The following is a 15,928-nucleotide window of genomic DNA, read 5'->3' on the forward strand; positions in this document are numbered from 1 at the left end:
CATGAAAATGGCTCGATTTAAGTTTAATGAATCCTTCAAGTACAAGTGCCTTAATCCCCTCAGCTTTGTACAAACTCTATAGTACAGATTTTGACATGATGATGTACCTTGGGAAATGGATAACAAATTATTAATTCAATTATATTTATGGTCTACGTCTTAGCTTTAATTTATTGTGAATGACTAATATCTAGTGAATTATTTAGAAAATAATTCACTAGATATTAAATATGTAACAAATATTTAAAACAGGTTACTTACTCTTTAAACAATTTGTAGAAAACATATCATTGGATTTATTCTTAATGAAACATTAATTATGAATGACGGTAATCAAATTTTATCTGCATTTAAAGAAACAGTCCTAGAGTATAAGATCGATTAAATGAAAAATAGGTTTTGACTCTACAAAAACTTTGCTTACAATTAAACCTCTCTTCTTTTATGTACATTCCCTATTAATCAAGCTTAAGACATAATTACATGGATTCTTGCTTTCAATTCCCACTTTAAACAGTTACTACATTGTCACTGGCTATCAAATACAACTTCATGCATTTCAATTTTTAATGATGATATATTTCAGTAATAATTTTTAAGATTCTCTATTTTGAGCTTGAGACTATAAAATTTTATTGATCGAACAGCACTCTTTCAATCTATAGACTAAGAGAAACATTGCAAAGTACCAGATATTTCCTTTTGTACCTGTTATTTTTGTAAGAGGATCCCTGGGGATGTGAAAGTATTAATGTTTATTCTCTTCATTCAGAAATGATAACACCTAATCAAGCCTAGATAAATACCTTGGAGGTACCAAATTGAGTATAAATTCATATTTCTTCAAAAATGTTTATTAATATGAAAGTCTACTTTGAGTTAAAATGTAACTTTGATCGACCGCATCCAAGTTATTTATGAATATGTTTAGGATATTTTCATTAGTTAGATATATGTAAACATTATTTTTTTAATACTAGGTATATTTTTTTATAACAAAAAGTCATCTAACTAATGGAAAAATAATTAATATACTAATAATAATTGAATATTATGTAATACGCATGAAATGATCATGGAAAAAAAACTAATAATAAGATATCAATTTGTCATTTATCCCGAATATAATAAATATAGATCTCAATATAATGAAACATCTTGCTAAGATTACTACATATGGTGTCTTAAGTAAGCTTTGTGATTTTAACTATTATTCCTTTAGAAATATATTTTTTTGCAAATATTTAAATGATACTCATGAAATAAAAAATTTTAAAGCATCATTTTATTAATATTGCTGACACAGTTTGTAGCACAGACCAATAATAGCTCTACAACTGGTAAAAGTAAGAATTTTGATAACTGGCATGACTACAATCACAATAATGAAATAGCATTTGCCTGACGAAATAAAGTTGAAGGAATCAATCAGATAAAAAAATAAAATAACGGATAACTCATAAATAGGTAATTAAATTTTGAGGAATATCTTTTGTATTTAAATTTATTTGCCCAACCAAATCGTTGTATTATTTTACTACATTTTTACTATTTTCTTCAATAAAACAAATTATAATTAGCTCTCATGGAAAATATTTAGTTATTATCTGTAATACATTTATTAGTGGGGAGATCCTATATCTTTGCAAGAGTAATATTCTAATATGATGAAAAGCCGTTTAGAAAAAGACTTCCAACTCAATAAGTTTGAGAATTGCAACGATATTCAGATATTCCAATTGAAGTATATGTAAGTTAAGAGGTCACTTATATTTTTTAAACAAATAATCGCTTAAAAGTGCCCATTAACAATTTATATGTAATAAAATAACAGAACAGAATATGCTTTGCAGACAAAACGTTCGAGAAAAGAGAATTATACTATCTTGAAGAATATATTATCCTTCACTTGTTTTCCAATGACAAAATAGACTCAAAAGTAATAAAGAAATCAAGGGTGAGCTTGAAGTATTCAGGTTATATAATTATCCATATAGAAACAGAACATAAAGTTGAAGCAAGGATCAGACGACATATGACTAGGATAACCCAAAAGAATAACATTAATTCTCAGGAATAGAAATGATGGGTGAATGGAGGTCCAGTACAACCGAATGCTTCGTAGGAAAGTTCCATCTAACCTTGTTGGTGTATTTTTCTTTCAATATTAGGAATACAACGGCAATTTTGATCAATTCAAAGGATTATAGCGACATTTTCTAGCTAAAATTGGAACAAAATATGGAATATTTTGACTTGATTTTGAAATTAAGTAACGTGAAATAGATAAAACTATAGTTTAGGTTATCAACATTGTATTAATGTATTCATTTATGGATGAAAGTCAACATAAATAAGGAAAATTTTGATAGCCTTAAAAAGATCTATGTGGAAAAGAAGCACACTGAAAAAAGCTGTGCTTTAAAAAGTTATCCCTAAAGACCCCTGTTCCGCCGTATGTATAATAGTCAATATCAATAATATCTAAGCATGAGAGATTATGAAGCTCCAAGAAATCTTTTACATTCAAATTAAAATCACTCTCACCCTTGACTGTCAGAAGGGAAAGGAAATATTTATTAAAAAAACATATGGTACCTTTCCTTCTGTTTTTTCCTGTTGCCAACCGTTAAATATTATTTAGATAATATTTTTTATTCTTTGTAGATATTGAATTGATAATTATATCAAATTAATTATCATTAACAGAGTCCGAAATGAGACAAATTTTAAACGACACCCCTGGATTGTAATAAATTAATATAAATATCCCAATCTTAAGTAATATATTTTTTGAGTTCATAATACGTAGAGTCAGCTACTTTAAATAGTACAAGAGTGAACTTGGAATTATTATTAAATAATTATTGAGAATTGTTAAGAGCTTAACAAGAGCTCTATCTAGTTAAACAAATCAAAGTTCAGAACACTGATTAGAGGAAAAGAAACAGAAACATGGACTTCTGACGAGAAAGTACAGAACACATTTGAGTGTAAGTGAGGTAACGCTGTGAATAATATTGAATCAAAAAATATGTATTCGTTTAGTAAATACATTAATCCAGTTTGTTTTTTAAGTTTTTTTGAATTTTGATTACGGCTTGTGGGATAAATGTTATAATTTAAAGATTTTATCGTCCTATCGTCTTTAAGTTGCACCTATTGATTAATTTATGTAAAAAGACAAAAACTCTTTACTTAGTTAATATAGGTACTAAGAACCCATTTTTAGGGATTTAGTACAAAAAATTTCTTAATCAAAAATCATTTTTAACAAGTTTTTTTTTCTAAAATTCTTATATGGAAGAAAAAAAGGACAATTTGATAATGCCGTTAATAGAGTGCATCATTTTTTTACATTTTCAGAAAAGAAAGATCATAATTTTTGTATGTGATTCTTACTTTTTGCTACATAGGTTAGCTTGAGAAAAAAAACTTTATACATATTTTTTATAAGTTAGTGTAATGTTTATCATAATTGAAAGATTCAAAATAATGATTCAAGTTCTATTTTAATCTTTCTTGAGTAAATAAAGAACTTTTGTCTCCTTTCAAACTTTGAGAGGTAGTATCCCGCATTGTTTTAAGTTATTAGACGTCGAAGAACAGCCAAACTTTGCGTCAATAACATTGAAATTTGCTTTGCATGTAAAAGATAACTCTCCAGCACATCGTCCATGTTACACTCCAATTTTTAAGAATGTACTCAGTACTCACACGTAGTTACTCAATACTTCGATGTTCTCTCCTCCAGAATGAATTTAATAAAAACATTGTTCAGGTTATCAAAAGCAAAAAAATTCAAACGCTTAAAAATTGTTAGGAACTATAACCAAATATATATGTACTTCCCTTTTCTTTTTTATATGAGGCGCTGAGCTTTAGCTACATACTCTCGTTACTAATAGTTGCAGATCCATTGTTTTAAAAATAACAAGAGTAGCACCACACTTACCAGAATTACTCACAAACTAAAGCACAGGTGATAATGAAATTTTTTACAGCTGTCTTTTGAAGGTTGGTACTAACTGAAAATGAGGTAAATTAAAAAAAAAAAAATGAAATACCGCCATTCAATAAAAGAGTAATTTTATATTCGCTCCTGTTAAAATCCATTTGATAAAGTTTAATCAAGATTTATTGGAAATTAGTTCATTCCATGTAATAAAGATATCACCTATGTATGAGTCCTTAAGAAGGCATCGCCTTCAATTATAATGCAATTTTGAGGTCAAAGAAAACATTATAATATTTCAAGACAATTTTTAAGGGGGAGATAATTCAAATTTTCAAAAACATTATAGGTGGATTATTGGTTAAGCAACCTGCAAAGTAGAACCTACCTTATTGTCTGTATCGTTGTTCGTGGATTTTGTGGAGTATAATTTCATAGTTTTACTTTACCCCTTTACCCGATAATCCACCAAAAATCGACATAATATTATGTAGCTATATAAGAATCTGGATTTATAACTAATTTGTGTAGTTTTATAGGAATACAGTGAGTTTTAGCTGTTTCTTGCAAGAAGGAAGGAGAACAGAGAGAGGGAAATTTGAATTCAGAGATTGAATTTTACTTATTTTGTATTCTATCTAAAATACATAAGTTGGATTATTTATTGTTATTAGTCTCTGTATTGATCAAATGCCCTTGTTTTTAAGAGTAGCGATTATGTTTTTTTTTCTTCTTATTATTATTATTTTAGATGGGCAAGAGTGAGAGAGAATGAAAGGGAGAAAGCCTCAAATAATAATAAAACATCCACACTTTACCGGTTTGCTTTTCCCATATTATCCTTCTATATATTATTTGAAATAAGAGAAGCGAGAATAAGAATAGAAAGGCTTTATTAAGAAGAAGAATGGTGCCTCAAATCTATTGGCCTTGCGTATATGTATCTGAAAGGCAACATAAAAATATTTCTCTTCTCCTATTTTCTTCTTTCTCCCGTCTCTCTCCTTCTCTCTCTCTCTCTCTCTCTTACCGAACAAATCATAATAATAATGTTGGTGAAAACTGGCTTAGAGATGGTGCTCCCCTCTCTATATCTCTTCTGAAAAACCAGGAAAGAAAAAGTATTCTCAATATATATAAGGATAATATCTGAATAAGTGAATTGCGATTTAAAAAAATCAGTGAAAACACAGTTGGAGGGATTTTGGATTGCTCCTCTTTTTCTTACTATAGTGATGGAAGTGTGTGTGCTTCATTTCTGAGTTTATATAATAGTTTGTAAGGATCAAACATCTGTGTCTAAAAAAAGGAGGAAGAAGGAGAAAGAAAAAAGGATTGGGGAAAACAGAAGAAGGAAGGATTAACTTCCATATATACAGAGGGGAAAATAAGGAGGAATAATAATACCAGAGTGATTTTCATCATCAATGATTTCCCAAAAGAAATAAATAATTTAAATTGTTGATTCAAAAGGAAAAGAAAAGAAGAAGAAGAAGGGAAAAGAAGGAGAAGAGGGATGTTCTATTAAATCAATCTATACGTGATATTCCAATATTTACTTGATTTCTGCAGCAATTTTTTTTGTCTCTCCTGCCCTTTCTTTTCTATCTCCCCCCTCCGTCTCTCTGCTTGTTGTAGAGAAGCATATACATATATATAGAGGAGCAGAAAAAGAGGCATATTCCCTAAAAAGTGCTCTCTTCTTCCTTCCTTCCTGATGATCCTCTTCTTCTACATAAATGTTATCGTCAAAATATAAGAAAATATTGATTTCCCTAAGAGGCTAAGAAATCCTGCAGATTTCATCTGGGGAGTGAAACCTACTACGACCATCTGAGTTCTTTGTTTATTCCCGCCATCATCATACTATTCGAAGAAAACCTCCACACTTTCTCTCTCTGAGCTCTCAAGATGTCGAAACAAACATCAGGCTCCTCTGGTAACACAAGTCCAGTTAAAACAAATCATAATATGGCTTATCAGCATGGACACAGCTTCATTAAAAAAACTTTCCATAAGCCTACCAACTGTCATTACTGCTCAGAGTTGTTGTGTCTCTGGAGCCTAATGGGCCAAGGGTATATTTGCGAAGGTGAGGAAGTTTGATCCTTATTATAAATTATTTCTTAATTACACCCCCTCCTCTTGATCTGATTTTAGTTTGCAATTTCATTGTTCACGAAAAATGCTTGAAAACGGTTTCTTTACCCTGCGTGAGCGTTGCTGCAACCCTAGTCAAAGTATGTATCACTCTTATGGATCCAATAAATATAACCCGTTTTCAAATGTTTTCTTTATTTTAGAACCCAGTGGCACACGTTTGGTCAGAGAGAACTTTAATTAAACGTCGATTCTGTAATGTGTGCCGAAAAAAGATAGAAGATATTATGGGATTTTGCTGTGAGGTATGCGATTACTACCTCCACGAAACATGCTATGAGTTTGCTGTACCAAATTGTTTAGAAAGCGCAACCTATGATCCAGCAAAATCACTTCAGGATATTTCTAGAAATCAGCATCATTTTCAAGAGGGGAATTTACCACCTAACTCAAAATGTATGAAATGTAAGAGAGCTTGCTGGTCACAGGACTTCCTCACAGGGATGAGATGCCAATGGTGTGGACTAACGGTAAGAAGCTTTCATATTCCATCTCCTCATAATATTATTTGTTAGTTTTATTTCCCATCCTTTTCCAGGGGCATTCGTCGTGTTTGTCAAGTATGACTCCATGTCAATCCATTTGTCAATTCGGTTCCCTTGGCCCAATATTTCTACCTCCTTCGGCTATCTCCATACCCCGAACACAATTGGCTCAACATAACGCAGTTCCCATCAAGGGGAAGGATTCATCAGCTGCACTGATGCAGGCCCGTAAGAAAGAGAAATGTCAATGTTATTTTCGTAAAATTTTCATGTTCATTGCAATTCTGTTTCAGCTATACGCACAAGTATTTCTGATGATTGGAGTAGTACTGGTTTCATGGAAGCTGCAGCTGAGCTAGAAATTAATGCACCAGATAAGGAGAAGTTCAAAGAAAAAAGGGACAAAGAAAGGCAAAAGGAAAGAGCAAAAGTTGAAAAAGAAAAGGAAAACGAAGATGGTAAAACCAGTATAGTACTTGTTTTAAGTATCCTGAATAATTACCACTTTTTTTTCTTTCAGAAACAATAAAAGTATATGATGGCTACAACTCCCTTAGAAAAAGACTATTTCGAACAGTCACTGTCAATAAAAACTGCTCCAAAGATGAGCTTCTCTTAGCAGCCATGAGAGCATTCGTGGTCACACAGGATTCTCGTAATTTTTATCTATTAGATGTCTATGCCAATTATGATGGGGACAGAGACGAGGAAATCGAGGATCCTTATCCAGTACAGCGCCTCAAACGAAAAGAAGGAAAAAGACCAGCCATATTAATCGGTCTGAGGTACACATTGATTTTCAAGTTCCATAAAGAAGGCTCTCTCACAATTAATATAATTCATTCACTTTTACAGAGACAATGAAAATGATAGTGGAGTGATTAAAGTATGGGCTAGAAAGCTACAAGTCTCCCCACCTTCTCTTACAATACCCGTGTCCGGTAATATCACAACTGAACAAGTTATAAAGGAAGCTCTTTGTCGGTTCCGTCTCGAGTCTGAAGAAACAGATACTTATCAATTAGTTAAGGTTACTGTTGAAGCAGGGAGAGGTAAGAGGGAGAAAGGATAGATGTATAATTATAATTACCATTCTATATCATAAACTCAACCTTATTTAGTGACTGAAACAGTTTTATCCTCTGATGACATTCCATGGGAGGTCTTAAAAAGACGTGGACATGAGGCAGTTCGCTTAATGGAGCTCACTCGGTTTTACCTCGAAATGAGGAAGGATCCGCATGGTCCAGACGTCGCACTCTTTGTAGGAAATTTACCCGCAAATCTTTCTCATAAGCAGTATGAGACTATACTTTTAGAATTTCTGGATGATGGTAAGTGACGTGTATAGATATTTATAAACCTAGTTATCAGACATAATAGTGATATCTCCTCTAAAGGAAATCGTTTCACATTTATTGGCCCTATTTATTATGAATATGGTTCTATGGTGATAACATTTGATAGCTCTAACACAGCCGTTTATGCCTATCAAGTCTTAAGAGCTTCATCCTATGAGGATAAAAAGCTCTTGGTCATGATGCTACCAAGTATAAAGCCGTCCATGATGTCAAGTTCAGTCTGTCCTTTACTCGTATTTGTCAATGTTAAAAGTGGTGGGGGACAGGGGTTACAATTGATACAAAGCTTCAGAAAATTGCTTAATCCTCATCAAGTCTTTGATCTTTGCAATGGGGGACCACTTTGCGGGTAAGGAGTTGAGTTAGATTTAATGATTATGGTAAAGTAAGTCTTTTCCTCTAGGTTGTACGTTTTCCGAAAGATGGAGAAATACAAAATCTTGGTATGTGGAGGAGATGGGACCATCGGTTGGGTGTTGCAGTGTTTAGATAACGTAGGACAAGATTCGCAATGTTCTACTCCGCCATGCGCTATAGTTCCCTTAGGCACTGGAAACGACTTAGCACGTGTTCTTCGTTGGGGTCCAGGCTATACTGGAACAGAAGATCCTTTGACACTACTTCGAGATGTCATTGACGCAGATGAAGTCAGGCTAGATAGGTAACTTTATCGAGATTTATAATGCCAATGCGAGTGATTTTATTGCAAGTTCATCCTTTTCTGTTCTTTCCCTCTAATGAAAGGTGGACGGTGGTTTTTAGACCCAATACGGAAGACATGACTGGTCCCGATGGCCAAAGTCTCATTGTATCAAACGCACAAACAAGTGAAGACAACGCACAGATATTTGTAATGAACAATTACTTTGGAATAGGTTTAGACGCAGATCTTTGCTTAGACTTTCATAACAAAAGGGAAGAGAATCCCGAAAAATTCAACTCCAGATTTCATAATAAAGGTGTATATGTCAAAGTGGGCCTCAGAAAAATGGTGGGTCGTAGATCCTGCAAAGATCTCAACAAAGAAGTTACCATGGAAGTTGATGGTAAACTTGTGGATCTTCCAAATTTAGAAGGAATTATAATTCTTAATATTATGAGGTGAGATGGATATAATTAGGTACTTGTGACAATAACGGATTAATTATTTGTATTAACTTAAATAGCTGGGGCTCTGGGGCAAATGCTTGGGGAATTGAAGTGAATGAAAAATTTACAAAGCCCAATCATTGGGACGGCGTTTTAGAAGTCGTAGGAGTTACAGGAGTTGTTCATTTAGGCCAAATACAATCTGGACTTCGATCTGCTATACGAATAGTTCAGGTATTTATGTTTTATAACTTTTTCTTCGAACCAATATAATGAACCACACCATGTACTATTTTCAATAGGGAAGTCATATCAAAATAAAAATGAACTCTGAGATTCCTGTTCAAGTTGACGGAGAGCCCTGGATACAACCCTCCGGTGACATTGTCGTTCTTAAATCAGCATTGAAAGTAAGTTTAGGACAACATATTTATACATATATATTTAGTTATAAAGTCATACTAGTGAGGAGAAGAGGCTCGACAGAGAGTATCAGAGGTCATTATTGTTCCTTCAGAGTTCTTGTTAAAAGAAATGAAAAAAACCTCAATGTCAAATTTCCTAGTTTAATTTACATGTACTCAGAGCTTAACGTTATAGAGTTATTCATTATCAATCCATTGTATAATATATAATATGATATTCCCCTTGCTTTGGCTTTGATGCCCTGTTTTACGCGTAAAAGTTGTCTGAGTACAATAATTTAGCCATATGATCCTCATTCATTAGTAGTATAATATGTATAAGAGCCGAATTGACTGCATGTTACATACGCTAGAGTATGTAGTTAACAATGGGGGTTGGCCCAATGAAGAGATTTTGCTCGGATCTTGTGTTTCATTTTGATTTTTAATTTGTACTTACATATTGATATTTTTAAAACATACAATCTGGGCTTTAGTCACAACATTTTCTTATTTCCATACATCGTTTTACTTTTGATTAGGCCACGATGTTAAAGAAATCTAAGATGAAAAGAAGAAACGCCGAGAGTGGATCCGTGAGACAGTCCTCGTACTCACACGGTGTGTCCGATTCCAAGGAGACTTCATGGACATAGTTTTTCCTCCTTCTTCTTTTCTTTTTGTTATGTAAAGGGGATTCTTTTTTATTAGAAAAAGAACTACTACTTTTGAACAACTGCTGTATTGTACATACAATTAAATACATTCTCACAAAATGAATAAATGATGATGCAAATTATTTCAATAGAGTACATACACACAATCCACTACTACATACAAAAACCCAATTATCAACCCTATAATAAACCACCTCTGCCAGTGATGAGAAGAATAATCTCTCTCTTTTTTTTTTCTTTTTTCTTCCTCCTATATCTTCCCTTTCTCTTTTTCTTTCTCTAGCTCTCATGCTCACTCTCTCCCTTTTTCCCATCATAATATTAATATATAATAGCTGTATCACTACTTTTCACTTTATCTGACCAAAAATTTATATTTTTATAATATTTAATCGTATATTATGCGCTTACATATTATGTCCTATATACATGGATGTGTATATAGTACTTAATTACATATTTGTAAAGGAGTAGAATGCATTCAGAGCACTCTCTATTTATCTATTTTCCGTGGAGGCCAAGTCTTACTAATTATTATGAGAGACTTGACTTCCCAATCTTCTGTCCCTTTTCTTTCATTATTTATTTTCGTTTTTATTTATCTATGTAAGGGGGGAGGGGACCTCCATTCTGAAAAAAAAACAACAGCACACACTTTATAAGTAAAGTATTAATCTACCAAACTTACTTTGGTTCTCTATTTATAGATTATAATATCGTCACAATACTGTCAAAATTTTATTTATTTAATTATGTATATTATACCATACATATAATAATAAAATAGTCACTTTATGAGGGAAATCCATCTATATTTTTTGCTGTCCAAATCATTACAGAGGAAGAATAATTAATTAATTAAATACATACATACACTATTTTGAATCCATAATTATAATCATTATTATTCATTAATATATTTATTATTATAATCATTATTTTTTAGTCTATTTATATCTATCTATCATTCTCTCAGTTATAAATAAGATGTTACATACCTAGTACTACGACCTTGTTGTTTGTGTGGAATTTGAATGATTTTATTTTATAATAAAAATACTTTCCGACATACAAAATAATATATTATTCATTTTACCATCAATCCTTTGTACAGATTAATAAACACCACAAATACAATATATAATGTAAACGATCATTTTATTGACAATTTAATATCTACATGCATAGATATGCATGGGCCATCATAGCCCTTAGATATACTCTATATAAAATATGCATATTATCAACATATCTATGTTTTATTACAAGATCCCTGCATGCAAACAACAACCCTAATTCACCGCCCTCCCCCTCACATTGCACTACCCCAACATTTCACCTCTTGAGAATCATCAGTAGAGATGAGGAAATTGTTCAAATCCTCGTGGGCATACATATATAAAAAATGGTAATTTACAAGAAGTTAGTCTTGGATTACTCTAAAAAAAACTAAAAGACTTCCAAGTTTTCAATCGGATCCTAATAAAATTTGACAGTCCTAGGATCAGTCTTCTATAGTAACTTCAACAGCTGAAATGACATAGTTACTAACTATGTCATTTCAGCTGTTCAACATAACTTCTTTCAAGAGACGAGATACCTGAATAGCTATAAAGATAGTCAGGACAGAAGTATCGATTCTTATGACCATTGAATTGTAAAAAAATCAGACTCATAAAAAAGACTGAAAGGGGGGAATGAACCGATCCGATACTTTATTTAGTGATGTTTTTCAGTAGATATATCGTCTATCAAAGTTGCCGAGTTATAATTTTCTTTTTGATTTACAATCACGAGGACTTAGACAATTTTCTCATCTTTGATCATTGGAGTGAAACTTGAGGCTGCATGATTTCAATTTAGAGTACTTACATATTTTTTATTATAAAAAAAAACTCAAACGCCTTGTTGCAGAGATAATTGTAACCAGGGCTCAACAGCTACACTAGCCCGGGGCTAGTAAAAAACATTCGGGTGAATGGAGAGTAGTCTATATCTAGCCTGTTTTTCTACGTATAATACCGTACCTTAACCGATTAGTTCCCATAGGGTGTTTATATATCTCAGTATTCAAACTAGTTTAAACATTAAATATCTAAATGAATATTTCATATTTTTGGATTATTTTTTTTGGGTTAACGACGCCCATGATGATCTGGATCAGCGGTTCCGAACCTTTCTGATGCTGTGGTCCCTTAAATTCATTTCTCAAGTTGCAGTGACACCAAGTTGGATTGAGTTGATCCTTCATAACTTCATTTTTGGAGCTAACTAGTATAAGGCTATAAATAAAATTTGACATCTAAATATCTGAAAACTTATATGCTCAATGCTTTTTATTTACAAAATTTTATTGCAAATGACAAATTGTGACTTTTCAATTCCTGCATCAACTATGAAATTAAATCCTTACTTTAAAAATTTCTCTTGGTATTTTCTTTTTCGAATACTTGTCTCTAGATTCATTACGAGGCATCTCAAAGTTTTTTACAAAATATCTTTTAATTTAGTTTATTATTATAAATATATAATATTGATATTAACACGAGAATACAACACAAGGGCATTCATCATCATACAACTATTTTGAAGGCCTTAGGCGACCCCAGTTGGGGTCACGAGCCACAGGTCGGAAACCACTTATCTAGCTTATATTGTTTTTTCTTTTATATTCTTCGTTAGCCTTGAAGTTCTTTTAACTTTGATATTGAGCTTTATTCATAAGATTTAATTAAGAATATATTACTTTCTTTTTGTACTCTCAAAACTTAGCGTATTTTGCATCAAAAATAAATCTATATTAGTCCAATACTAGTGTAAAATGATCTAATATTTGTAGTATTATGGGCTAGTAAATTTTTGACATGGTTAATAAAAAAATAACAATAATTTATTAGCTAGTGGGTAATTTTAACAATCGTCGAGCCCTGGTTACTTATAACTAACTTATAATTGATTAATCAAAGTGGTATATATACATGGTGAAGTGCTACGTCTTTAGGGAAATTCCACGAATGCTAGGTTTGTTTTACTTGGAGGTGAGTCAGCTTCTCCTAGCGTGCTACAGTCTTCCATTGATGGGGATTTTAAACCCAACTCGTAATACGATCTTTTTCTTCTTCTTGACGTCCTTCCACCTTCTCCTGACTGACTAAAATCATATTCATACCCCCCCTCCACACAAATATCTTAATAAATATTAGTTAGAAAAATAATAATAATTAATTATAATCATATCTTAAATTTAATTAGTTAAAAAGAGCAGCACAGCCCTCATTATGTATTCTCATTTCTATCTCATTCTATCTCAGGCAACCATGCTCAAAAAAAGCAAGCATAGACGCTTTACTCGTCGAAACACAGAGCCCTCCGTCAACAATTCCATCGCAATATCAAATACAACCATGAATGTGAAAGAGGAAGCGCCTCCTCCTCCTCCCGTAAATTTGGCGGATATTTGTGACTCTCCGACACATGCCACCGCAGTTTAGTACTGACTCTCTAATCCATCTATGTGTCTCTAAAAACTACTGCATCACAAAAGTCGATCTTTAACAAATCATTATTTTTTCAGCTAAATCCATAGATTTCTAATTAAGAACTACTATTAAAAATATTTAAATTATTATAATTATACAAATCCCTTCAAATATCCTATTTCTACGCAAACTCTCTCCTTGTTTATTGGTTTTATATTTATTTATTCATAGAAGTATTCATAACCTACGGATTGCTCATGTTTAGTTATTCATTAAATATAATCGTCATTATTCTATATTTATTACTTCTTTAAAATCCTGTAAGGCAGTGCTTCTTAACCATTAGGGGGAGGGAGGGGATGCTTATTTTAAAACGCAATCTATGTTTGTAATATATTTTATATCAAAAAAGGTTATAGCAATTTATTTTCTTTAAAAAAACGTCAATCATATTATGGAAAAAATATGATGATTTTTTTTTCCAAGTAAAAATGGGAATTGTTTTATTGACATTCTAAAATTGTGTAATATAAATAAAAAAGGTTAAGAACCACTGTATTAGACCATTTCATCATGATGATTATTTGACTTTTTTTTTCTTTTTTTTTTTTAAAGAGAAGAGCACTTAAAATAAAAAGACCAAGTTATCGGCCATTGCGATTACGTACCTATTGAAAAACAATATTATTCAACTAACTAGATTATATTTACAATTCCTACTACGTATGTCTCTTAACACGGCGTTAACCCCTCGCTAATATACTAACGGTGCATTAGTATATGGTTTCCAGCTCTCGGTCTTTCAGCTTTATACTCTAATCAATGTTCGGAACGTTGATTTGTTGAATTAGCTATTGTTAAGCTAAGAGCAATTCAAAACAATTATTAATAGTGTTGGATCGGTTCATGGACTGATTTTCTAGTCAGTCTTCTCTTAGCTAGAATTGAAGAATATAAAAGCAAAGAAAATAATAGCTTGAACGTATAATAATCAGTTCTAGCCGCACATCTCCTACTTTAAACTTCAGACATTTTGTCGCTTTAAAAGAGGTTATGATTTAAGATTGAGTTTTGATGAAACTTCAGCAACTGAATTAAAGTAGTTATTAACTCCTTCATTTCAGCTGTTGTAGTTACCCTTTAAGACCGGTTCTACGACTGATAAATGTTATTAGGACTGGACTGCATTCTTTTTAGACCGATCCAGCAATAGTTATTGGATAATAATCCCATAGTGGGGAAGAATGGGCCTACTACTACCAACAGGTTTTTGGCTTATTGTCTGTTTCTTTTCGTAGGAAAGGTTGTGTGATAAAATCAAGATAACGTCGTGTTAAATTCTGACAGATACATTATACGTCTTATAAATAATACAATTACAGGTCTCTCTTTTTATTTTACTTACTTAACATTATTTTGTAATGTTTTATCTTTTTATTATTTAAGTTTTTCAAGTATTAATTCCATTCCATTTCGTAATTATTATCCTTGTATTACATTCTACTCTGTATTAAAACTATTATGATTATATCATTATTAACAAAAATCTTTATAACCTACAAAAACATAGACACACAATAGTCTTGGTTATTATTTTTTATTTTAAACATGGATCTTCTCAATCGACATGCATTGTAAAAACTTATGCTATCAACATTTCATACTATCCTTGTTTTCTTACTTTCTTTCACATAAAGCTTACATCCGTACATATTAGTGATTTGTAATTGTTACATAGATCCAAGGCAACGAAAAAGCCATATGAATGATCATCTGCAGGGTCTTTACTAGTGGCGGTGTGGCAGGAATTTTATAGCCGGATACCATGTTTAAATTTTAGCACATCTACGCTCCAGACTTACAAGTCGATTTAAAAAAAAGTTTTTTGTTAGAGGAATTTTGGACCTGATTTATATTTTAGAAAATACATTTCAGATTTCTTTTTTTGATTTGACGGGTATTTTATTCAAATATATATATATTTTTTTTTTTTTTTTGTAAAATGATATTTATTGACTTTTTTGAAATGGTTTTTTTTAAAGAACTTATCAATAATCCCTTTTATGATCTTTATAAAAAAAAAAAGAGAAATTTTCATTTTTTATTATAAAAAGAATTTCAGTCGACCTTTTTCTTAAGAGTAGATGAATTTTCATTTCCTTTTAAAATATTTTTGCCTATATTTCTTAATTAACCTCCTCCCTTTAAAAACTTCATCGCTGATGAGGTGACAATACCCTGTCCCTCCCCCTGTCACTCCACTACTGGCCCTTACATTTCAAATTAAATGAAGGAAAACGTCAGCACGAACGAATGAA

The 15,928-nt window shown here is 31.9% G+C and overlaps 1 protein-coding gene across 2 annotated transcripts; it reads left to right on the forward strand.

The window, feature by feature from the left end:
* The first annotated feature begins 4,878 nt into the window (after positions 1–4,878).
* LOC121118665 (diacylglycerol kinase theta) lies at positions 4,879–15,175 on the forward strand. Of its 2 annotated transcripts, none has more exons than XM_040713255.2 (14): positions 4,879–6,047; positions 6,116–6,195; positions 6,259–6,585; positions 6,654–6,828; positions 6,894–7,058; positions 7,121–7,385; positions 7,456–7,652; positions 7,722–7,934; positions 8,001–8,310; positions 8,365–8,622; positions 8,706–9,062; positions 9,128–9,284; positions 9,353–9,460; positions 13,443–15,175. In XM_040713255.2, the coding sequence occupies exons 1-14, from the start codon at positions 5,867–5,869 to the stop codon at positions 13,620–13,622; spliced, it is 2,973 nt and encodes a 990-aa protein (XP_040569189.1). In that variant the 5' UTR covers positions 4,879–5,866; the 3' UTR covers positions 13,623–15,175. The 2 variants fall into 2 exon arrangements, with proteins under 2 accessions (XP_040569189.1, XP_040569190.1); XM_040713256.2 differs by lacking the exon at positions 13,443–15,175 and adding an exon at positions 9,997–10,238.
* Positions 15,176–15,928: the final 753 nt, after the last annotated feature.

This window comes from Lepeophtheirus salmonis, chromosome 5 (assembly GCF_016086655.4).
Source record: "Lepeophtheirus salmonis chromosome 5, UVic_Lsal_1.4, whole genome shotgun sequence".
In the NCBI taxonomy this organism is placed as follows: Eukaryota; Metazoa; Arthropoda; class Copepoda; order Siphonostomatoida; family Caligidae; genus Lepeophtheirus; species Lepeophtheirus salmonis.

Bases quoted from the DNA above. Each gene is read 5' to 3' on its own strand.
- LOC121118665 (XM_040713255.2), top strand. From the start codon at position 5,867: ATGTCGAAACAAACATCAGGCTCCTCTGGTAACACAAGTCCAGTTAAA. The intron at 7,059-7,120 runs GTAAAACCAGTA...TTTTTCTTTCAG, and splicing joins AGAAAAGGAAAACGAAGATG to AAACAATAAAAGTATATGAT. The intron at 8,311-8,364 runs GTAAGGAGTTGA...CTTTTCCTCTAG, and splicing joins AATGGGGGACCACTTTGCGG to GTTGTACGTTTTCCGAAAGA.